The sequence below is a fragment of the Garra rufa genome, chromosome 3, assembly GCF_049309525.1.
Source record: "Garra rufa chromosome 3, GarRuf1.0, whole genome shotgun sequence".
NCBI classification, from domain to species: domain Eukaryota; kingdom Metazoa; phylum Chordata; class Actinopteri; order Cypriniformes; family Cyprinidae; genus Garra; species Garra rufa.
This window is the reverse complement of record NC_133363.1, coordinates 17,265,834-17,290,500: the sequence shown is the minus strand read 5'-3', so window position 1 is coordinate 17,290,500 and position 24,667 is coordinate 17,265,834. Positions and strand designations below refer to the sequence as shown.

General features: G+C 35.8%; 1 protein-coding gene across 1 annotated transcript in view; it reads left to right on the top strand.

Annotated features, from left to right (window-relative positions):
- The window catches only part of trmt44 (tRNA methyltransferase 44 homolog), a 116,538-nt gene that overhangs the window by 85,609 nt on the left and 6,262 nt on the right, over positions 1 to 24,667 (top strand). Inside the window, exons 7-10 of the mRNA XM_073836877.1 lie at positions 6,551 to 6,657; positions 7,740 to 7,923; positions 9,790 to 10,156; positions 17,774 to 17,890. Coding sequence (XP_073692978.1) covers positions 6,551 to 6,657; positions 7,740 to 7,923; positions 9,790 to 10,156; positions 17,774 to 17,890 — 775 coding nt within the window. The remainder of the gene's footprint in view (positions 1 to 6,550; positions 6,658 to 7,739; positions 7,924 to 9,789; positions 10,157 to 17,773; positions 17,891 to 24,667) is intronic.

Genomic DNA, 24,667 nt, shown 5'->3' with positions numbered 1-24,667 from the left:
AAAACTTCATTTTGAAGTGCATTCTTATGTTTGTATAAGAAAAGTCGTTAACCTAGCCTATTAAGTTGATTTAATATTCTTGATAATTTTTAGAAGAATAAAAGTTAAGAAAAAAGGAATTAGCTTATAGTCTCTAATATTTAGGACTATAGGCTAATATTTTCTTAACTTTTATTAGATAAAATAACTCTTGATCATATTTAACATCGGAGAGTCACTGACATAATTTAGAGCCTACTTCGAAAATGTAACTAAATCTGTATAAAGGAAAGACAAACTAAATCACAACATGAACAATCTGTATTTTTCTTGTAGGCCTAATCAAGAACATTTCTTTTGACAAAATTACCTAATTAATGCCGAATGATGTTTGACAATGAACGCATCTCCACAGCATAATCGCTCTAATATTAAACATGCGGGTCAGGAGGCGGGTCGGGTACAATATTTTATTTTTTTATTCGGCGGTCCAAGTTGCGGGCGGGTTAGTTGAAAACGTCGGTCGGGTTCGGGTTGTTTATCCACTGACCCGCGCATCACTGGTGTCAGGGCTGTGGACACTGTTTTGTGAAAAGAGTGGAGCGTGTGAGGAAAAGCTTTCCCCTTCTCCCTGGCATGCATTTGAATGCTGAATTCGAAATGCAACTGAATGCTAGACAGTCGGAATCCGCCCCCCGCACCCCCAAAAGAGTCTCCAATGTTGATTACAAGGCAACAGACAGCATTCAACATCCCACCCCACCCCCACTCTGCCATTCATAAACATTTCGCTCTTTATACTGCATGCCGCTTAACGCTGATGGCCTCATTAACGGCTACTTTTCAGAAAACTGAAAAAAAAAACACTTCCCTTTGGTTTCCCAGACCAGACTTAAGCCTAGTTCCAGGCTAAAATGATGTAAATCGGAACTGTTTAAAGAGGAATAAAAAAAATAAAATAAAAACTTGTACTGATCGTTGGTCGGAGATTCAACCCGCAGTTCGTGACTGGAAGCTGATAAGAGACAGACTTAACGAACTTCTCCGAAATAGAAGAACTACTTTTCCACTTTAAAAAAAAAAGAAAGAAAAAAGGGTAAAAAAAATTGCATAACTCACTGGAGCACTTTTGATACTTAACAATTGTATTCGTTGTCAGTCATATAATAAAAGCTTTATTGTTTTGAAAAGTGAGCCTTCTGTTTATTTGTCTATATTATTTTCTATATTAGGATATAATACTAGGCTATAGTATTTACTTGGACATTAGGCCAAATCTACATGGGTTTCTTCCCTTTCCCTTCAATTATTTTTTAAGGAAAAATAAATAATAAATAAAAAAAAATAAACTGCATGGGCAGCGTGCCATCATAATGTACAGCATCAAAAATGTAAGAACAAATCTAAAGAAAATAATAATAATAATAATAATAATAATAATAATAATACATAAAATAAATTATTAACACTCCTAAAAGTACAGTATAGTTTTTTATTGCTCATCTCTACCCAAATCAATCAAATCAAGTGTATCTAAAATTGTATATATGGTATGAAAAAAAACGAGCTACCTCTCAAACATGCATATCTTCATTTGATGTTGCTTCAAAATGTTGAAATTAAAAATTTATTTTGTAATTTTGTACTTGTTAATTTTTTTCTCTATTGTTTTGTCAATTTATTATTCATTAAGAAAATTATATTTCGCATATGGGCATTTTTATTTCTTTTACATACAGCTTTTTTGGGTTTTTCTCTGTGCACAAGCTCTGCATGTGATGTGCGTGACGTTCTGATGTTTCTGCTGCTTTTTGCTTTTGTACAATTAACCCCTCAAAACAAATTTAGCTGTTTTTAATGTGTCACAGCCACGTTTCAATTTAAATTTAAATGTAATTTAACACAATCTTGTCGGTTAATAATAACTAAACGCCGTCGGTTGTCGTTTGAAAAAAATAAAACCCAGAAATTAACATTTCTATTTCCAATGCAGTCTAATAAAAGTTCATCAGGAAAAAAAGAAAAGAAAATAATAATAAAACTGCTCCTGCTTATGAATAAATTTTTGCTTGATGATGAAGTATCTAAATAGTCTATAGGATATAACAAAGTGCTTTTCCAGTCCCGCTTCCACGAGGTTTTATTCCGCATCCCCCCCGCTCCCGCTATATTAACTATATTATTCGCCCGCTGCCCGCTTAGAATAAATTTCTAAGCACCAAAATCGCAAAAACAAATCAAAATAATAATAATAATAAATAAATAAATAAATAGGCCTAAATAATTTTTAACTCTATAAAAACTGTAGTTTATATTTATCCTCTCCATTTCTATTTCTCTCTACTCAAATTAATTGTCAGTGTATCTAAAATTGTGTATCTTAGAAAAAGAAAAAGACGAACTACCTCTTAAACATGCATATCTTAATTTGATGTTGCTTTAAAACGCTGAAATATATAATGTATTTTATTCTGAAGGTAAAAGTTGTCGAGTTATTTAACTGCCCGCGGCGCCGTCAGGATCACTTGATTTTTTCCCCTTTAATAAATTGGATACAGCTTACAATACTCCTTCAAGAGTACGACATTGCTCAAAACTATGCTATTTTACATATTTCTGTTATTTGTGTACAATCACAATAAAAAAAAAAACAGATGTGTAGGCTATTTGTAAAAAAAAAAAATGGAAACAAGATGCTGGTTTAAGGGCGCATCACAGAAATTGCCTACAATTCTGCATATAGGCTTGCTACTTATTAATTTTATTTTATTTAGTTTTGTTAAATTATTATTCATTAAGAAAATTATATTTTGCATATGGGCCTATTTTATTTATTATTATATAAAGGTTTATTGGGTTTTTCTCTGTGCATAAGCTCTGCGCGTGACGTTCTGATGTTTATGCTGCTTCTTGCTTGTGTATAATTAATCCCTGAAAACGAATTTAGCTGTTTTTAATGTGTCACAGCCACGTATCAATTAAATTTACTAATTGTAATTTAACATAATCTTGTCGGTCGATTAATAATTTAATGACGTCAGTTGTCGGTTGGGAAAAATAAAATAACCGAAATTAACATTTCTATTTCCGATGCAGTCTAATAAATGTTCGTCAGGAAAACAAAGAAAGAAAAGAAAATAACAATACGACTGCACCTGCTTATGAATATCTTTTTGCTATTGGTTTGAACCATAATTTCAGGAAAGAGGAATCATTGAACTATTGTACTGTACTGGTATTTGTGACCAACGCCCCCTAGAGCTGGCCATGGGGTTTGGCTACAGAATGTTGTTCCTTGCGCCACCTGGTGGATATTTTATGAAGTGCAACAACGTTGTAAAAAAATCTAAAAAAGCCGCTGCAGTAGGACGCGTGGCCATGCGTGCCGAATTGCAGGCTACCGCGTGAAAATAGACGCATTTTTAATGGCCAGATCTGTAATTGCTAAAAACACCCAATAAAGACAGCGATGATGCAGTCAGGACCGTGGTGCCGGCTTGCTTTGTAATTTATTTGATAATTGCCCCCGCCTTGTCTCCCACACCCCAGTCATTTAAATCAGTACATAATAATGAAAAAAATACCTTACAATTAAAAATCAGATTTTTACGATCAGAAATTTCTTAAACCAGTGAACCCCTGTAAACATTTCAGTCCAAGGATCCAGTAAACGAATGCGCTCAAATGGAAAGTTCAAAAGGAAATTCACAAATGAAGCATTTACCCACTTCTCAAGGAACCACTACACCACAGATTTGCAATTTGCCGCGCATGTGATAACGCATTGTTTGTTTTGCTTAAGGCCATATGTGTACATGTGAATGAACGGTGCGTACACCGTACATTTGTACTTTTTGCAACGCTACAACATTTTTTTCAACATCTTGAAATGTGTGATAAACATCGGCGCATGTCCTCTGATGTAACATTAGGAACTAGCGACAACGTATGATGACGTATAACAGTGTTGTAGTGGTTTCCCATTCCTTAGCTAAGCTAAGCTACAGCAACACGGCAAAAGTAGTTTACTACATCTAAGCTATTTTTCAAAATGTAATTTTTCTACATGGTATGAACCATCATCATACCAAATCAATGCTTTCTCAGTGGTCAATAAAATTGTCAGTCATACAGGCATAAAAGTTCAGTTTACTTGTTTATTCAACAACGCTTCCAAACCAATTTGGCAACAAAAATCAGTATCATTTACAGGGCTGGATTTATCTCATATTGTGACATTGGCAAACAAAATTTTGGGGGGTTGAATTCTTTCTTTTAAAAAATGTTTTGAAAAAAAAATGGCACTTGTTTCTGAATATTAAACGAATAAAACAGGGAAAACACAACAATACTGAATAACTGAATAAACTATAGCCATATATACAAAGATTGATTTAAAAGATTTCATGAGAGCCTGATTTTTTTAATTCTCAGAATTTATAGAACAGAACACGGAAGTTTGAAGTATCAAGAATATTATATCTCCGCTCCTCGAGTACAATACCTTTTTGAACGCGCCTTGAGAGAGAAATTTATCTTTACGGATTACATAAACGAGTTTTTGTTTTCAATTTGTTTTATTTCGTTAAGTAATAATTTAAAGCTTCCTATAGATATGATTATCATATCTGTAGAAATTAATACAATATTAAATAATTAGGCTATATAGGCGATGCTGTATATGCTAATGATGTCTGTGCGCAATGTAGACAGCATTCACAAGTTTATCATGAATAAACATTACATAAAGTACTTAAAATTTAATAGCCTCACAAGAAACATTTTATGCATCCCAGAGTCTTGTCCATTAACTGACCTTCTTTTTTCCATAATATTTGTATTATTCGTTTATATTCATTATTTTCACTTTTATTTTGATCTCTTTACAAAACATTCTGAATGTTTTTATTTATTGTGAATCGCTTAATCTAAATAACTTTATGTATATATGCTATTTGCCATTTATTTTGCAAATATTGTAAACGACAATTATGCCAATAAAGTTTTGACTTTATGATTGTATTTATGCCCGTGTGTGACCATAAACGAATTACAAATGGAACTAATGATTCACTCGTCAATGAAACACTATAGGTTAGCTATTAATTAGACGAAATAAAATGATGTATATGTTATATTCAACCTATTAACTGTATTCCAGTAAAAATCCCAGCCATATAGCTTAATCAAAGCTTTAATGGCATGTCAGCATTTATCATTTAGATTCTGAATGTTAAAAGAGATCGAAATGATAGGAAAATTAACGAATATAAACGAATAATACAATTATTACGGAAAAAAGAGGATCGGTTAATGGATAAGACTGCGGGATGCATAAAATGTTTCTTGCTGGGCTATTTAATTTGAAGTACTTTATGTAATATTTATTCATGATAAACTTGAATGCTGTCTACATCGCGCACAGACCGCATTCGCATATACAGCATTGCTTATATAATTATTTAATATTGTATTCATTTCTATAACAATTAATATAATAATTTCTTAACTCAAAATAAAATATTAATAAACCTATCTCTGATAATCCTGGGTTACTATGAAATGCATGTTGTTCCCTCAATATAACAACTCGTTACCTCGACAAAAAGATCTCGTGGCCACGACATAATATGACGTTCCCACGAGTTAATATTATGTTCCCACGAATTAATATCTTGTGGCAACGACATAATATGACATTCCCACGAGTTTATATGTCGTGGCCACGACAAACATAAGTGAACCGAAGATGTCCCCTCCAGGTCACCGTACAAATGAGTCATTTAGCTTAGAGCGATGTTTGCTGCCGCTTCAGTTCAGTGCGTTACATGACTGCCCCCTACTGATCATGTCTTTCCTGTGTCAATGTATTTTCCGTGTTCCCTCGGAATACACCGGTGTCACGCAAGACCACTTCTGTTCCCACGTGCATTTTAAATGGCCAGATCTGTATCTGCCTGTCATCCTGCCTTTCAGTTCGCTAAAGTTAAGTTGGTTCCTGTTTTATGTTTTCTTTTTCATTTCTTATTATGATGTGATCTGTTTTCTGAATGAAGTGTTTCTGTTATCGTTTTGACCTTTTGAATAAAGCTCCCTAAGTTTATTACATCTCTCTCTCTCTCCCTCGAGCCTGACAGCTGAAACACATGGTGAACTACAATCTGGAATGTCATGAGGGGGCAGTCTGTTGAGGCAAAATTGGGAAAAGGGCTCCTGTGGTAGCTAAGATTGCTCGTCATGTTGCATTTAGATTTCTTGTAGTATGTTATCTTATAATTTGTCACACAATTTAATTTTAATGTGCCATGTGTATAACTTATCTTACAGACTCTCTGTCAACTTTGTAATTACCGTCTTGAACTGCACATCTATTAGAACTATCGCCTTTTATTATGCTTGTGCATTATGGTTATCAAAAGACATTGAATCCCCTCGCTACATGATTTATAAAACTTTATCTTGGTAATGGGACTTCGGGTTGTTGATCATTTTCATACTGTCATTAGTACCAGTGCCATTACAATTTCAGCCAATGGTGACAAGATGCAGTGGATGATCTTATCTTTTGCAGGAAAATGCCATTACACCCAGCAATGACTTCCTCTTCCCCACCACAGACTGGCTGATTGGAAACCACTCAGATGAGCTTACACCATGGATCCCTGTAATAGCAGCAAGGCAAGTCATCAGCATACAACATCTAACACTGTTGAGAAAACACCTACTCTACAGAAAATTTATCTGAAGGGATTGGATGCATCATTATCAATTTTGCCAGGTCGTGGTATTAAGGTCATTTAAAAAAAATGAGAATTAAAAAAAAATAAAATAAGAATGTTCTATTAATCAAAGAATCCTGAACAAAAACCACGCACTAGTGTTTTAACATTAATATTAAAAAATGTTTCTGAAGTGGCAGATCAGCATATTAGAAATATTTTGAAGGATCGTGTGACACTGCAAACTGAAGTGTTCAGCTTTTTCATCACAGGAATAAATTGTAAAATACGGGGTTCCTTGCTCAGCCTCAGACACTAGATGGAGATGGTTAGCTTAACCAAATCTAGTCGTATAATATCTCTGTAATGTAATGCAAACTTGGTGTATTGGTGAACTGAATTTGTCACAGATCATATTCCAGATTTTGTTGTTAATGTGTTTTTCATTGTTGTTGTAGTTGTTTTTTGTATTAAGATAAAATGATTAAAATGAAGACATGTTAAGAGACCATTGAGGAGACTGAAGGTTTTAAGTTTTTGGCTTTGACAATGCATATCATTTTTCATACACAGGAAGTGTCATGTTTGTGTTTTACCATCTTGTTGTTTTTTTTTTGTTTGTTTTTTTTGTTTTTTTGGCATATACATAGCTCAAGCAAAAAATAATATGTCCAGACCAGAAGCAACTTAGAATGAATTATTGTGAAAAGATTATATGTCATAGATATCATTAAAATGCTTACTAAAAGGATAACAATAGGAAAGCAATCGTATATATGTGAGTGACCTATAATATCACAGAGAAATAAATTTTATTGAACACACTGACTGTGATTAATTGTTCATGTGAAAGACCGACATCACCTGAAATCTATGTAGTATTTAAAATTAGGTCAAACTCAATGGTCCGTTAATTACAGAATGTTTTTCCGACCCAATTTTGTTTCTTATTTTAAAGCACAAGATATTTTTGTAGATCTATAGTTTTTACTTGATTGTATTAATTATGTTCTCTATCCTATCCTATCCTTTCTCATCTAGATCATCTTACTCATGCCGCTACTTTGTGCTTCCCTGCTGCTTTTTTGACTTCTGTGGGAAGTACCAACGCAGACAGTGTAAGAAATCTCAGTATAAGGAATACATCGACTTTGTCACTGATGTCAGCACATTGTGTGGATTCCACACAGAGGAAGACTGTCTGAGGATACCCTCCACCAAACGTGTATGTTGGTTATGTATCTGTAGAGTGGGTTTATAACAGTATGAGATTTTCACAGTATGATAATCGTCTCAGAAAATATCATGGTTTTTACAGTTTATGAAACAATTTTTAGCAGTAATTATGACTCTTAAAAGAATAAGAACAAGTTGTTTGAGTGAAAAAATCCTTTATTGCAACAAACTTGAAACCATTTTTAAGAAAGTATTGAAGTCTCCCTTCTGAAAAAAAAACATTTCATTAAAACAAAAAACTATTTAAAAATAAACTGTAAGCTTTATGTATATCTATATCACACTTTAACTTAATTACTATTTTTAAATGTTATCAAATAAAAAATTTACCAACTTTTAAAAGGCTGCACAACAGAGGTATACCACATTAAAACATGGACAAACATATTGCTTTTTTAAAGATTTATTTTTGGCATTTTTGCCTTTTATTGTGAAATGACAGGAAGCGAAGAGAGAGATGGGGGGCAGGATCGGGAAAGGTCCTCGAGTCGGGATTCAAACACAGGATGCCCGTAGCGCAATGGTGCTGTATGTCGGCCCGCTGCCCACAAGGCTATCGGCGCCGAACAAATTTCTTTAAAAAAATTTAAAATCTTTATTATAAAGAATATTATAATTGTTGTTGTTATAACTCTTAAGTATGTTGTACAATGCTAATATATTTATGTCTAAACTTCTAGTTAAATCAAACTTTTATTTTGGCAGGTTGTAGTGGACCTTTAAATTTCAGAGTGTATTTGACAAACTAGGAAGCGTTTCATTATTTTTTTCTCAGAGCATGTTCAATTGTTGAATGAGTGCCCTACTGATGCAGTGATTTGCGGTCACCTACTGGTAATTAGAAGTTTATATTATACATTTATATTTATTCATTTTATGCCCCATTTTAAAATACAATAATATTTTCACGATATGTCCCCTTTAAAGTATATTTCAAATATCAATATTCAACGTTGAAACATCAAAATATTATTTGTAACTTTAGGGTAAATGCATTTATGTTCCCTCTGTGCTGCTTTAAGCACTCAGTGTTAATACATCAAAATGCTAACTTCAGATGCAGTTTCTGTTCCACCTTTGCATTGCAAAGACACATTTTGTTGATGCTCATTTAATTTGATTGGTAATGGCTCTATAGTGTTTTACTATTCAAATTGAAGTTAAATGTAAGAATTTGATACAAAAAAGTTGCAGATAGCCTTGAAGGCAGACCGCCGACATACAGCGCCATTGTCCTCCAGGCATCCCATGTTCGAATCCCAACTCGAGGACCTTTCCCGATCCTGCTCCCTATATCTCTCCCACTTCGCTTCCTGTCATATCTGATCTGTCCTATCACAATAAAAAGCAAAAATGCCAAAAATGAATCTTTAAAAAGAATTTGATACAAAAGATGATGCATACATTAAATTTATTTAGAAAAAAAAGGCCCTATAAAAGTGAAAATGTCTTTAAAAGATAAAAATCTATTTAAACTTATCAAAAAGGTTGATTTGTATTACTGCTGTGAGCTAACCACCTCACAGAATATGATGGAAATCAAAAGCTTTGGGTTTAAATTGTCCACTGCAGTTATAAACCTGCCAAGGTACCAGCACGATAACACACCCAGCAAAATTTTACCTAATTCCGTTGTTGTTGACAAAATTAAAAAAATATTGAAATTTGTCATCAACGCACACCCCTGGTGTAAATATGTGCTTTTCACCAGCAATCTCAGTTACCACCTTAAAAAATGGTTGAGTGGCTTTAAAGAACAGCTTAAGAATTAATGTGGAAAATAAGGTCAAAACTAGCCATGCTATTCAGAATCTCTGTAGAAAGCCTCATTCTGCCATGTCATTTTCTTTTGCAGGTGTGCATAATAGGCAAAGGAAGGAGATACAGAGAGGCCGAAGAGGCTCTGGTAGAGAAGCAGCGAAATGATTATATCAGGAGGCGTGAAGCTTTATTCACAAGCTCAGGAGTCAGTATGAATGTCAATAAAAATGGCCATTATAGACCTAATCACAATGACGATGAACAGAATATCTCATCAACCACTGCGAATGACTGGATAAATGGCTTCCAACCAAGAGAAAAGAAGGAATCCATTAGGAACTGTGCAGCACTTCCAAGAGATTTTGTGGATGCAGTGGTTCTAAGGGTAGCAAAGGCCTTGCTAAGTCTGACTGAGAAGAACACAGAGAGCAGCAATTGCAGTGATGCTTGGAACACAGGAGGTAAGACAAATTTTATTGCATATTAATTAATTCGTATGCATTGTGTTTTTGTTTTTTTGTTTTTTTTTACCACAATATTATTGTTGAGAGTGGCTTTTTTTAATTCTGAAAAAGGGCAGGGGCTCAATCCCCCAAGACACACTCCTTTGCACATGCCTGCCATGTCATCATGTAATACTGAGAATTAGAATAATTGCAATGTGACGGATGCAGATATCTAAATCACAGAAAATCATAGGTTTAGGTGGGTGTGAGTGAATGGATGAATTAATTTTAATGGCGGATTCGGATGACATTAGAACTGATTTGAACGTCTCTACCCTATAAGGTGATCAGATCTTATATCACCCTGAATGGGTTTATTTTGTTATAACAACCAGCTGGATGTACATTATCCTGCTTATTACACAGCTACTTCACACAGAAGTAAATCATTAGACAAAAAGTATTCATTTGAAATATGTTAACTATATAAATATATAGCTACATTTTATTTAGCTAACTAAACACAAAGGTTCTATGAAAAAAAAAAAATAACGATCAATTTGTTCAGCTTCCTAAAAGTACTATTAGACACATTTCCATTCAAGGATTTGTTTTTCGACAAAGGTTTAACACCTTAAAATATTTACCAGTAGCTGATGGAAACACCATTTATCATTACAATTTCTCAAGTGTCGATTTGAAACAGTCTTTTTTTTTCTGTTTAACTTTGGTGCACAAATTCTATGCCCATAGTTTTTTTTTTTTTTAACTCTTTGTTGAGAAAAATGGCTTTAATGCAAATAAATATGGTGTCACATAAAAGACTACATGCAGCTTCCATGTTCGTAGTGTTGCTCCCATTAAAGCGTTGTTTCTCTGTAATGTTTAAAGGTGTGTTACATCTATTATATTAATGAAACAAAAATAATTTGATGTTTTTTAATGTTTTGATGTTATTGTTATTTTCAGAGCATTTTAGCAACATTTTTTAAGTTTTTTTTTTTTTCATTTCATTGTAAATGCCACCCTTTTGGAACCTTGAAACACTGAAAATAGAATGAATACCATTTTTGCTTATAATGATGTGAACATATAAATCCCCTGCGTTCTCTGCCATGTCTAAACAACATGCTTCACTGCATGTTAAAAGGTAGCCTACAATAAAGATGGTGCTACATGCAAGAATAAACATTTTACTGTATCAATCTTACCTCTTAGTCATTATCTTCTGATATTTCATAATTTAATAATATATAAGTATTTGGGAAATTATTATGTGTTTAACTGACAAATTTACTCAGTCTTATTACTTTTTCCATTCTAGAAAGATTTGTGATATAAAAGATACTATATAATTTGCAATATACACAAAATTATGTATAGAAATGACTCAAGGAAAGATTTTTTGCGATACAACAAAACTTATGTGATAATGTTTTTTTTTTAAAGGGGTGAAATCATGCTCACCATTTTATTGGTAGAAGAGCCAATTAGATGGAAACAGGTTGGAGAACTTTTAGGTGTTTTTACTGTGATATCTGAACAACAGAATGCAAAAAGTGGATGAAAAAGCTATTGTGAATGAAATGTGGACTGTGATGCTCCACTTTAAGTCCAGGTTAAAGCAAATACATTTTTTCATTATTTTCCATATAAACACAGAAAACGGTTAGGTTTTGCAGTCAAAGTGCACCAGATTAATGCATTTAAATTTAAACTGTGAAGAATGTTGGGTCTGAGGTTCAGAAAGTAGTCGCAACAACAACAACAAACACAATGTTACTGTCATTGTGTATTGTGTACCGAGTATTTTATTGAAAAATAAGGTGTTGTATTACTGAGATCATAGGTTTAATCCTTCAATATTAAGATCAGGTCTGGTTTCTCAGGAAATGCAATATGCCCTGTTTAACTGTAATTTTGCCTCCAAAAGCATTATATTAGTTAATGTATTATTGACTTCTAGACCATTGATAGCTAGCAGTGGCTATTATTCCCAGTGGCCTGTTATGGCTTATTGGACCATAGATGAACAGATAATTTTTTACAATACTTTGAATATCTATTGCTTACTGTAAAATACAGGCCGGCATTGCAGTTTGTCTACACTGAAAAAGAAGTTGAATTGGATCAAAGTAAAACAGTTGCTTCAAGTTATCGGTTTACTTTTTCTCAACTGAAAAAAATAAGTTTGATCAAATTATATGTTTATAGTCAACTGAAACAAAAAATTTTTTTTACTTTCAACCAAATATATATTTTTACACAATCACTATCATTTATTTGTATTAACTTAAATGTTTACATATTTTTAAATCAAATATCTAGATAAATACGAATCTAAATTTCACCTTCAGAATGTGATTTTACTGATAAAGTTAAGCTTTTTACACTCTTGAGAGTCAAACATTTTAAAATGTTTATTACATCTCAGTGAAATCTTCAACACTCAGTGACATAATTTCCACTTTTAACATTGCAAAACAATTTGAGAGAATTTACAACAGTTCATATTGCTTTTAAACTGCTTTTAAACTGGTTTAAAGCATAACATAGAATTTTCATCCAAGAAATGTAACGTACATGTGCCACTGAAAAAAGCCACTCACGATTTAGATGAACTTGCATTAACTTGGGGAAAAAAAAGCAAAATGCCAGTCTCTTACATTTGGACAAATTTGAAAAATACATTAGAATGCAAGGTCAACAATATAAACTCTTCAAAAATTTTCCAACAATTCTCCTGATATTTGGTGCTTTTTTAAAACACCAATCATACTGATCATTTATTCACCCTCTTGTACTTCCAGGTTGTCCATCAGACTTTGGTTGTCTTCAGAACACAAATTAAGATATTTTATAATGAAACCTGAAGACTTTCTTTTCCACCAGTGAGAGTCCATTTAACCAAAACTTAGAAGATCCAAATTAAGTTATAAAGGCATCATAAAATGTATGTGTTAATATGTGAATAAAAGCTAATTAATCTAAGGCTGTCACTGTTGATTATTTTGGTAATCGAGTAATCTGTCAATTTATTCTAACGATTAATCGAGTATTTGGATAATTATAATTATTATTTTTTTGTAATAATTAAATAGACCTAAGTTAACAATAGCCTTTAAAATGACTTAAGTACATATATAATAGCAACGAGGCAATAATAATTAGTTCAAATAAAGTATCAAAAGCAAGTAGTCATATGGTTTTATTGAACAAAACTGTTCAAATACATAATGTATTATAAAGAGTAAAGCTAATGTACATTATATATTATAACAAATGCCTGCAGAGGGCGGCAACGGCCTGGCGATTGTTTTTTTTAACTTTAATATTTGTTTAATCCTTGTTTAATATTGACTCAACAAGCATTTAATTCAAATGTCCACTAAATCTTTAATATTTGGCCATTTATTTACGACAGAAATGCTGCAGGCACTGTTGTTTGTTGAATATGTGGACATCAAAATGTGTAAACTCAGGATGATCAATTTGCGATGAACAGTTAGCATATAGAGATGTACTGATGTATTCTCCTGTGCTTGCATAGGGTTATAAATTATATACCTTACAAATCTGATGAAATAGCACACGTTGGGTTCCCAGATAAATGTTATTATAAACCAAAACTCACAATCACATGCAGAGATAGAGTTTGAGACACTCAACACATGTAAATGATAACATTTCTTGTTTAACAACATTTACAGTGAATGTTGCCGATCTGAGACGCACGTAAATAACCTACACGCATGTAATGTAATTAATTAACATTAATTACATGCGTGTAGGTAATTAATTAAAGCGCATATATTAAACCTGCCTCACACACACACACACACACACACACACACACACACACACACACACACACATATATATATATATATATATATATATATATATATAGGGCATTTTATACATATAAGGCATTTTGCTGCAGAGAACACAATTTTGTAAAAGCAACTCAGCAAAGGCATCAGTACACTATTAGAGAAATGTATACATACACATTTGAGTCATTCTGAAAACGGAAGCTGATGAATAATAATAAAAAAATCAATTTGGCTCTAAATGTTCATGTTCAAAATTATTCAACCCCTAAAAGTCAAAATTTGTGCAGAATCTTTTATTCTTTAAAACCGCCAATAAATGCTGCCTGTAAGTGCTTTGAAGCTTCTGTCACCTCTCTACTGCAATCTTGGCCCATTCCTCGCCTGAAAAAGTTTTGAGATCACTGATAATCTTTGGTTTTCACTTTGCCACTGCTTTCTTCAAATTCAACCAAATGTTTTTAATGAAAATTAAACCTGGAGACTGAACAGGCCACTCAAGTACATTCCATAACTGATCCCTGAACCAAGCATAAATAAATTTTGGATGTATACTTTGGGATGACTGTCCTGCAGAAAAGTCCATTGATCATCAGCTTCAGTCTTTGCACTAAAGGCATCACAATTCTTGCCAAAATGGCCTGATACTTCAAAGAATCCATGATGTCCTTCATACGGTCATGATTTCCACTTACTGCTACAATAAAACACCCCTCTAACAGGACTGGTCCACCTCAAAGTTTGACGATGAAGATGGTATTCTTCCGCTCATAAGCTCTGCCTTTTTTGCACCAGACATACCACTAATCCATAGGTCCAAAAAGTTCCAGTTTGGTCAGATCACCCTATAAAACATTCTTGCAGAACTCCACATATCTATCTAAATTAATTGTAACATGTTCACGTCAGCCTTTTTGTTCTTCTTGGTCAAGAGTGGTATTCGGCAAGATGTCTCAACACGAAGACCATGACTGTCTAGTGTTCTTATACAATGCATTGAAATGTTTTTCCTCCTTTCGTTGGGTCATCTTACAAGTCTTTGGTTGTACATTGCAGGTTTTTCCTCAGTTGTTCTGATCAAACATTTTATGATATTGTGCTTTTTTGTTCAACACCTTCAAAGGTTTTCTGGTACAACACATTTTAAACTAACGAATAAGGCTGCCAGCTGTGTCTCTAGGAACCTTTAATTCCTTGGAAATCTTCATATAGCCTTATTTTCTAAAGTAAAAGTAAAATTAATTATTCTCTGTAGAGTCTCTATAGCTTTTGTGAGAGCTCTTTTGACTTTGTCATATTAGCCACTAAAACCTTAGCATATGCATGGGCTAACTGTATGTATGTGTAACAGCACAAGCTAATTCTGTTTTTAATAGAGTTTCTAAAGGCTTAATTATGTTTTAGGACAATTTTGTTCCCCACCATACAAATAAGTGACTAAAAAAACAGCAATGTTAAACAGGGGTTGAATAATTATGACATAGCTGTGTTATTAAAAAATCCTAGAATTCAAAAATATTATATTATATGTTGACATTATCAGTTTTAATATGCCAGTAATTGGTTATAGATGCAATTTCTTTTAAGTCCTGGATCTTCAGAAAAGCTTGTATTTGTAAACTACTGTAGTCTCTGGAGGGTTGAATAATTTTGATTGCAACTGTATATAACTGAATCGTAGCATTTTTAATAGCATTATGCTTTATTATCATTTTAAATGGGTTTAATATGTGGAATGCGCCGGTATTTTGCCGATTACTCGACACGGGCAGAATGAGGATTTTTTAAAATTGAATACTTGAATAGAATCGAGGAATCATTACAGCCCTAAATTAATCTGTTAAAAAATGTTTATCATATAAAGCAGTCATATCTCTTCACAGGAAAAAGAAACCACTCAGTTCATATAGAATGCTTTTAAAACACCTTTATGACCTTCTAGAATATTCTAAGTTTTGGTTATCCTAACTTTTAATGGATGGACAGAAAGCTCTCAGGTTAATTTGTGTTTCAAAGATTAACCAAATGTATGGAATCACTTAAAAGTGAGTACATCACCGATTTTTAATTTTTTTGAGTGAATTAACTCTCAAAGTCTCTGTATTCATCTGTAAAAAAACAAAAAACAAACAAACAACATTTCCTTTTCTTCCAAGCATGGCTGGTTTTAAAGGAAAGGAAAGGAGGTGACGTGAGGCCAAGTATGGTGACCCATACTAGGAATTTGTGCTCTGCATTTAACCCATCCAAGTGCACACACACAGTAGTGAACACACACACACCGTGAACACACACCCGGAGCAGTGGGCAGCCATTGCCCGGGGAGCAGTTGAGGGTTCTGTGCCTTGCTCAAGGGACTCACCGCAGGGGTAGAGAGAGCGCTGGTAATTCATTCCCCCCACCTACAATCCCTGCCGAACCTGAGACTCGAAGCCGCAACCTTTGGGTTACAAGTCCGACTCTCTAACCATTAGGCCACGGTACTTGCAGAGTATCACCTTCTCCAAAGTGATGTTTTTTCCAGCTTTTGAGAAAAATAACAGGACCAGTAAATACAACAGAAAGATGCAAATTGGCTTAACAATAATGAGAAATACTACTGAATAAACTAACTAAATGTTGAAAAAATAAACGTTTACATTATGAATTAAGCATACGTATTTTTCTTTGTATTGTTTGATTAATGACAGGGACAACAGGGAAGCTTCTTTAACTTTAGAACTGAATGCATGGATCCAATTGCCAAAACATAACCGACTATGTTATATTAATACTCATAAATGCTGACTTTTTTGACAGATTTTCTGTATTATTGACCACTCAACGGCCATTTAACTGGTGGGTCTCTGTGCACGCGCTTTGGGTGTATAAGCACAGAGAGCCGCTCTGAGATGAACAGTTTGAGTTCGGTTTCGCAGCTAATACCACTTTCAAAATATCAAGCTCCTTATTTTTCATTGATTGATTGTTTCTTTGATCAATCTAATGTGTCAATAATTTTACAGTAACAGAGCGCAATCCACCCAATGAAAGATGCGTGAATATATATGTACACACCACAACATGTACATGTGACAAAACACACCCACAAAGCAGTTAACTTAGACAAATTCATCATATACACACATATATATATATATATATATATATATATATATATATATATCAACTGTATATCAACAACAAACTCAAACTTATTTGTGTATTTACTCACCAATGAATGGAATTGTGTGTCAGCCGTGATCTTGAAAACAAGATGGCCATCGATCAGAAAATTCTCAACCCAAACTTCGATGACATCAGTGGTCACATGGTTTTTACAGAATGTAAAATTATTGATTTGATGTAAAGCAAATAGTTGAAATTACACCAACAAAAATATGTTTACTTCCAATTAACTAAATAATTTACTTTAGCTCAATGACAAGACAGAAAAGACAAAAAAATATAGTTTTACTTCCAGTTAACTAAATAATTTACTTTAGCTCAATGACAAGACAGAAAAGTAAATTATTGAAGTCAGATCAAGTAAAAATTGTTCTTTAGAGTAACGACAAGGCATATGCACTTTTTTTCATTGTACGGGAAATCAAAGGCAATACTTATTTTCTCACTCTTTTCACTTTGTGGCATGAAAGGTTCTTTGGCAAGCGCATTTATTACATCATATACTTGAAACGGCTGCTCTCAAAATAATGAAGAGGGAACTTTGAATAATATGATAAATAGTAAGCCACTTTTTCTGCTGCGGCTCCCTCTCCTCTAATCCCCCTCACCCTATCTCCTTGCCTTTTTTTAGGCACTTTGTTGATTAGTGAAGTAGTCAACCTCCTGGACCAGTCTTCTCTGCAATCACTAAAGAAAGAGTGTGGCGGTCTCCAGACTCTACTGAAAAACAACCACCAGGTGTTCAGAGGTATTTAGTCTTGTTCTAGCTCTGTGCATGCTAGCTACACTGCAAAAATGATTTCCTTACTTAGTATTTTGTCTTGTTTTTTAGTATTAATATCTAAACATTCTTGAATTAAGATGCATTTGCATGAGAAGCAAAATGAGTTAAGTTATTAAGTCTTGTTTCCTTCAAAAAAACAATACTGGTTTTGTTTAAAGGGGTCATCAGAAAAGCTGAAAAGAAAACATGCACCAAATTTGTTATGCATACCTGTCAACATTTGGGTTCCAAAATACGGGAAAACAGGGGTATTGATAATAAATAATTATTATCAAACAATTGGTGGAACAAATTACATATGGAACAATTACATATGGAATTAAATTAATGCCTTAAAGATTTGCATACGCAGGGTAAGAGTTGCTGAAGTGGTCATAAGACTGTAAGCGTAAATTTATTTGTATGCACAAGTAAAGCTTTGTAAAGGTGTAAATCGCGTTTCAAGCATAAGAAAAAAATATTTACAGCATTTTACTGTTACACGGAAGTGTAATTCATGTATTGTGAAACTGCAGCTTCATGCTAACGCAAAATAAATATTAATATAAAATTAATATAAATCTGCACTCTTCTGACTTCCATTTCTCTGCACTAACACTTTTGGCACGTTGTTTTCGCTAAAATACGGTAAAAAGCACTGCAAACCTGTGAACATTAATTACCATTATTTATATCAGCCGCCAGTAGTAACTGTAGCGGAATTGAATCGCCATCAATTAATCTGTTCGTCTAGCGAACATACAGGGTAATTTCGTATCAACCCTAAGCAATGATATTTTCTTGGCCACAGAAAAATAACACCTGCCACTCATGGCTGGAAGAGAGAGGTGGCTCTCTGGTGGTTGGTGCTTCAAGGAGTGGCTGTGTTACTGTGGTCGACATTATCAGGTGTGATAATGTAGACGGTGGCAAGGTATGGGTCCTCAAGCTTGTGCAGCAGGTGTCGAGGCAGTGTCACTTGTCATCCTGACCCGAGTTGGTCTGTGTCAGGTGGTTGTTATCTAGTATCTGTGGTCCCTGCAGTCTGGAATCGCTGGTTGGACTCCCACTTGTGAGAGGGCAGGTAGTTCCAGGGTTCGCAGGGAATTGTTATGAAGATGTTGTAGTGTATGATCTGTTTCAGCCTGTTTTGGCTCCCCCCCTTTCTTGTATGTCAATGAAGATGCTCTCTGCATCCTTGGCTTGGACAAGGGTGTGTTCAGATTGGGGTCAGTCAAACTAGGCGGGAAGTTCTTTTGCAGACATTCGGAGGTAGTTTGGCATGGTGTTCCAGGTGATCGCCAGCCTTCCGTTCTGTCGCTGGTCCCAGCGGGCATGACTTCTGTTTCTAGTCATTCATGGTTAGCTGGTTTTCAAGGAACTCTTTCAGTTGTTTAATGACTTCTGAGGGTGAACAGTCTTGTTCTTGTGCAGACTTAGCACTGTGGATGTCTGAGCAGTGCTGATGTGGGTTTTGTCTTGCTTACCCACTTTAGTTGCTGTTGGACGAGCCAGTTGTTTGGCTTTGCACGTCCAGTTAGGTTCCCAGCTGATCTTTTCTTTTGGGTTTCTTGAGACATGTGGCTGGTTCCCTGGCTTTTCCCAGTGGTTGGGCCGGTAGCTGTTGTGGACATGGGGCTCACATTCTCTATGCTCTTGATGTAGGACTCGGGTGTTGTGATGCCACTGGGTGTCGTCCAGTGCAAGGCTTGAGTCTTTGGTGACAGAGTTCAAGAGCGTGGAGGTTTGTTACCTTTCTTGAAGGCCATCTTCTAAAGCACTGATTTCAGCATTCTTGTTGCTGATGTCGTTCTTGGCCTTCTCTAGTAGCTGTTTGGCATACTGGAGTCTGTTTACCAGGTCTCTCTGGGCAGCTTTTGCTTGTTGTTGGACAAGTTGAGCTGCTGCCAGGGCTGCTTGGAGCTTCTTAACTTGTTCCATTGTTTCCTGCTCCCTCTCGTTGGGTACTTTGAATACATCTTGAACTTTCACTTCCAGCTTGTCTATGCGGCGTTGAGCATGAAACAGCTCCTCTTGGAGGTGGGTGATGTGCTTGTCACTCAGTTTCAGCTGAGTTGTGAAGGCGTAGATTAGGGAGCTGGTGATTTTGACTAGCTCCTCGTGGTTGTTGTTCTGACTTGAATCTTGTGTCAGGAACCTTCTCAGGATTAGGATTATTATTGAAAATAATAACAGTTCAAAGGTCTTGTGGTGCTCAGTCCACCTGCTCTCTTTGTTCAGCAGCTGTCTGAGCCTTCTAAAGTCTTTTGACTCTGGCTTGCATCTCAGTCTCTAGCTGATCTGAGGCTTTGAGCAAACGTACGCTCCTTGCAGGATGCTGTACTGAGTTGAGTGAGGTTGCTTTATCGTCAGTTTGAGATCCATGAGGTGGCCTAAGATGATGTTAACCTTGGTCATCCCAGCATGGCAGTAACACTGGCTTGGGTCAGGTGTCGTTGATCCTCTTCTCTCGTTGTCCAGTTGTATTTTCCTCTGGGGCTCTAGGTTGTCAGCACGCCTGGGAAGAATGGTGTTCCTCACACTGGCTAGTCAGTCTTTCAGGTCACACCTCTGAGGAAATACGCTGACCATCTGATAGATTTTGCCATGCTCAGGGTGAGAGTAGGGGTGATGGGCTAATGCACCACCCTAAAGAGGTCAGAGCCAAAGGTTTAATAGGTCAGGTCAGCTAGCGATGTAACATACAGCTTGTTGTTTTGGGCGTAGCTTGCTAGTGAAGTGTCTTCTATGATTAATATCTTAGCTTTGGATGCTAGGATGCTAAGATTTGTGTGGTTCTGAGAGTATTTCTTTTTAAGGGCGTACGCCGAGATTTACTAAATGATTTAAGATGGTTCTTATGGTCAAAGTAGATTTTGTGCAGGTGAGCCCAAAGAGAGTGGTTTGAGTAACTTTAATCAGGATGAAAGCAAGGGTCAGCTACTGACCATGCTGTACATTTGGTCACATTTTTACTCAATGCACTGATGGTTCTCAGGTTTGGTCACTAGGAAGGTATAGAATAAAACAAACTGAAATAAAATCATAATGAGACAGTGGGAGAAAGAATGGCTTTCCTTATTTAGCTTAAGTCTGAGATATGACTAAGCAGTTGTCACTCGTAAGAATGCTGCAGGAGGGTCATAAAACCCAGGGGCTGTTAGCTAAGTTAACAGGGACACATCAAACATCTAAGTAAACAGAAACAGTAGGAAGTGTTTCTAGTCTTCTATAGGCCAATAGCATGGTAGGGTAACCGTACCTCGTGTAATAGGCCTGGCCGCTAAAAAGTAAGGAGGGTATAGAGAGGGACAGGAATTAGTCTACTAATAACCTGTTTCTGTTCCTGGAACTGCTATAACCCTATACTGCGACAGAAATGATAATGGTCGGATAAACTAATATAAGGTGAAAGCAAAATGAAAGTGTCCTAATAGCTTCAGAGAGCTAAAGGAAAAGTGAATAAATTGATTTAATTAAATTTCCAATTTAATTGAAATCAGCTTAGCTGAATTTGTTACATTCAAACTAAATAAAGATTAGTAAATTAAACAAAATAAAAGAGAGGTAGAATAAAGTCAAAATAAAGATAACATGGTTAAAACCAAAGTATGTGAGGAAGGGCCACCCTGACTGAGCCTACATAGAGGGTGACAGCCAAGCAGGAAGTGAACCCAAGAGAAAGGGGGAGACAGCAGGAGAGAGGGAGAGAGAAATTGTTTAAACTAGTGATGGGGTCTTTGAGCATGCTTTTCTTAGAGGTTTGGACCCTCAGTCAATCCCTTATTTCTCGAATCCATGATTCGGAGTGCATCAAACTGTGAAGTATTGTGATTTCAGTACACGAGGCTTCTTACACATCATAGCTTTCAAAATTGAATTGAAATTTCAGCGGTTCGATGCTAGGTCTCATCAACCAGTGTCTATGATTTGTATTCAATCTTGTATCAACTAAAATTGTACACATTTAGTGACCCATTTAAAGGCAGGAGGCATCTTTTAAGATCTCCTGTTTGTCTGATTGGACAAGCTTTCGTACATTTACTGAAATCTCGCTCATCAAAAGACCCTTATTATTTAAAGGTATTAGGCATGGTTGATCCCCTTTAATGGATAACACCTTCAATAAATCATTGTCTATTGGTTTGGTAAGGTGTTACATTTTTACTGCACTTCCACTGTTCTGACCAGCAGGGGTTTCCAGAACTGGGCGCTTCGCAACAGTGAATCATTTGTGGCACAAATGATTTGTTTGATTTGAAACCTCAAGCAGTTTTGTCTCTCCCATCACTAGTAAAAATCAAAGTCCCTTAGTCTAAAGTGTTCCAAAGTCTGTAGTCTTTGGGTTAAATGTTACACTCTACACTCACACGTCTAAGTGTTAGCTGAGTGCTAACAGCTATCAGTTGAGGTGGAGGGCTTTAACTTGCATGCGTTTAGGGTGGCTAAAGAGCTAGCTTTAGCTATACGCGGTTGTTAGTTTACCCTAAGGTCTCTGAAGTGGGTGGTGCTGTTATCAGATTAACCCAGAAGTGTCTGCTCACACTTCCGGGGTCATGTGTTGCTAAGAGACCGATGTAAGCTCACAACCCAGCCCAAGCGGAGCAGCGATTGGTCCGTGCTGTGAGCATGCACCGGGGCTCACATGTGGTCAGATGAGGTGTGCTCAGTCATGACGTCACATGCAACTCATTCACAAATCAAAACAGCATGTTCACTTCACAGATAATGGTGAATTATTAGTCAGCTACACTAGAATAACACCATTTATTTGACGTAAATGTTTCACATAAGCGGATCAATATGAATGCACTGATACATAATACATAATTAGGCCTTAAATCAGTGAAGTGAGACGCATTTCTCAGATCACCTACAGCTGTGCTGAAGTGGGGATTTCTTAGCCCAAGTTCAGACTGATCTATTCTGGGTACCATTTATACGAGCTGCTAATCTGAGATTTCTTCGTCAGAGAAGGCTTACACTACTACCAACAAAATTGGGATTCCTTTGCCAATTTTAGGTTCGTTCCTTATCGTAAGATTCAAACATGCGTTATAGCATTGGAAAATGTTCTAAAACATTATTAATTTGACGTAAATGTTTCACATGAGCGGATCAATATGAATACAATTATACGTAACATAAGACGGCCGTAATCAGTGAAATGAAGAGCATCGTTCAGATCACCTACAACAGAACTGAGCTGGGGATTTCTTCGCCCAAGTTCAGACTGATTTATTCTGGGTACCATTTATAAGAGCTGCTAGTCTGAGATTTCTTCTACTAACATTAGAAATTAGGGTTTCTTCGCTAATATCAGGTTAGTTTCTTATCGTACGATCTAAATGCATTATAGCACTGAAGAACTTTCTACTGCTCATAGTAAGGGACCTTCAAGCTATAGTCTATCTGACTTTATCAGAAGTGGCATGTGTAAGGTGTTAATAATTCCTGAGACAAACACACATTTGGTTCTGAGTCTGCTTGCAAATAATGTTTAAATGATCGCCCCCGTTCCTCCACCAGATGTAGCGAATTTAGCTCAAAAGGGAAATGTATATAAATAATTACAATTAATTTTGATTAATTACAATTATTTATATCAGCCGCCAGTAGTAACTGTAGCGGAATTAAATCGCCATCAATTAATCTGTTCGTCTAGCGAACATTCAGGGTAATTTCATATCAACTCCAAGCAATGATATTTTCTTGGCCACAGAAAAATAACATTCTTACAGTATTAATGCATTAGAGCCTGTAGCTTGATCGGAAATCATAAAGGGACATTAATTTGCAAGGCAAAATCAGAGACTCATGTCATTTGTGCACAAGAGTTTATTAACTAACGACTAACATATAACTAATCAAAACAAACAAACATACAATCACTCATACAGGGTAGGTTAGGAGGATGGCTAGAACAGTACAGGAAAAAGGGGGCGAGGCTGTGCAGCTGTGCTGACCATCTGAAAGAACCATCAGTTTCTAACGCAAAGCGTGGCATGTGATAGCTTACACATAACCTCGGTTTAGTGGAAGAAACGATACTTGCATTCGACCGAGAGTCTCGTGGAGCCTCTGGAGAAGTCCTGGATGGTTCCATTTGATGGCCGGAGTTGCAATTTCTTGAAGCTCCGAGGTTGTTCTTGACTCTGTTGTGGTTGAGAGACTTCTCTCCCGAGTGAGCAGTTCTGAGGAACCGCAGGCCGCACTTCAGAGATGGGGATCCAGAGACGGCCAGGAGTGAAGAGAGAGAGATGTCCGATTGTGGACATTTTGATAAGTTCCATGGTTGAGTGAAATGAACTCCAGTGGTGTTAGTCTGACTCTGTGGGGGTCGAGAGCCGTCTTCCCCGGCTGGGGGGGAGTCCACGCAGCTCTATATGTTGAGGCCCCCCCCTTTGGCCCGGGGCATGGGCTCAGTGGAGGCCCTCCACACAGGCTGCAGTCGCGATTTTTCAGAAGAACTAAGGCAGAACTGTGTGTGAGCCCTTTTAACATCTAGGAAGATTCACGCCTCTAAAGGTGGACTTGACCAATGAGAGAGGCTGAATTCCAGGCGGGAGATTTGGAGATAATGTGAACTTTTATGACTCTTTGTCTGAAAGCAAGGCAATTTGCTTGGGTGCCAGGATTGAGTATTCCTGCAAAACTATTACAGATTCTTGAAACTTAATATGTTACATGTGTATCAACATATAATATGCATCATCTTTTAGATCATCAAAATACGAATTCAGAGATACCAAACATTACACG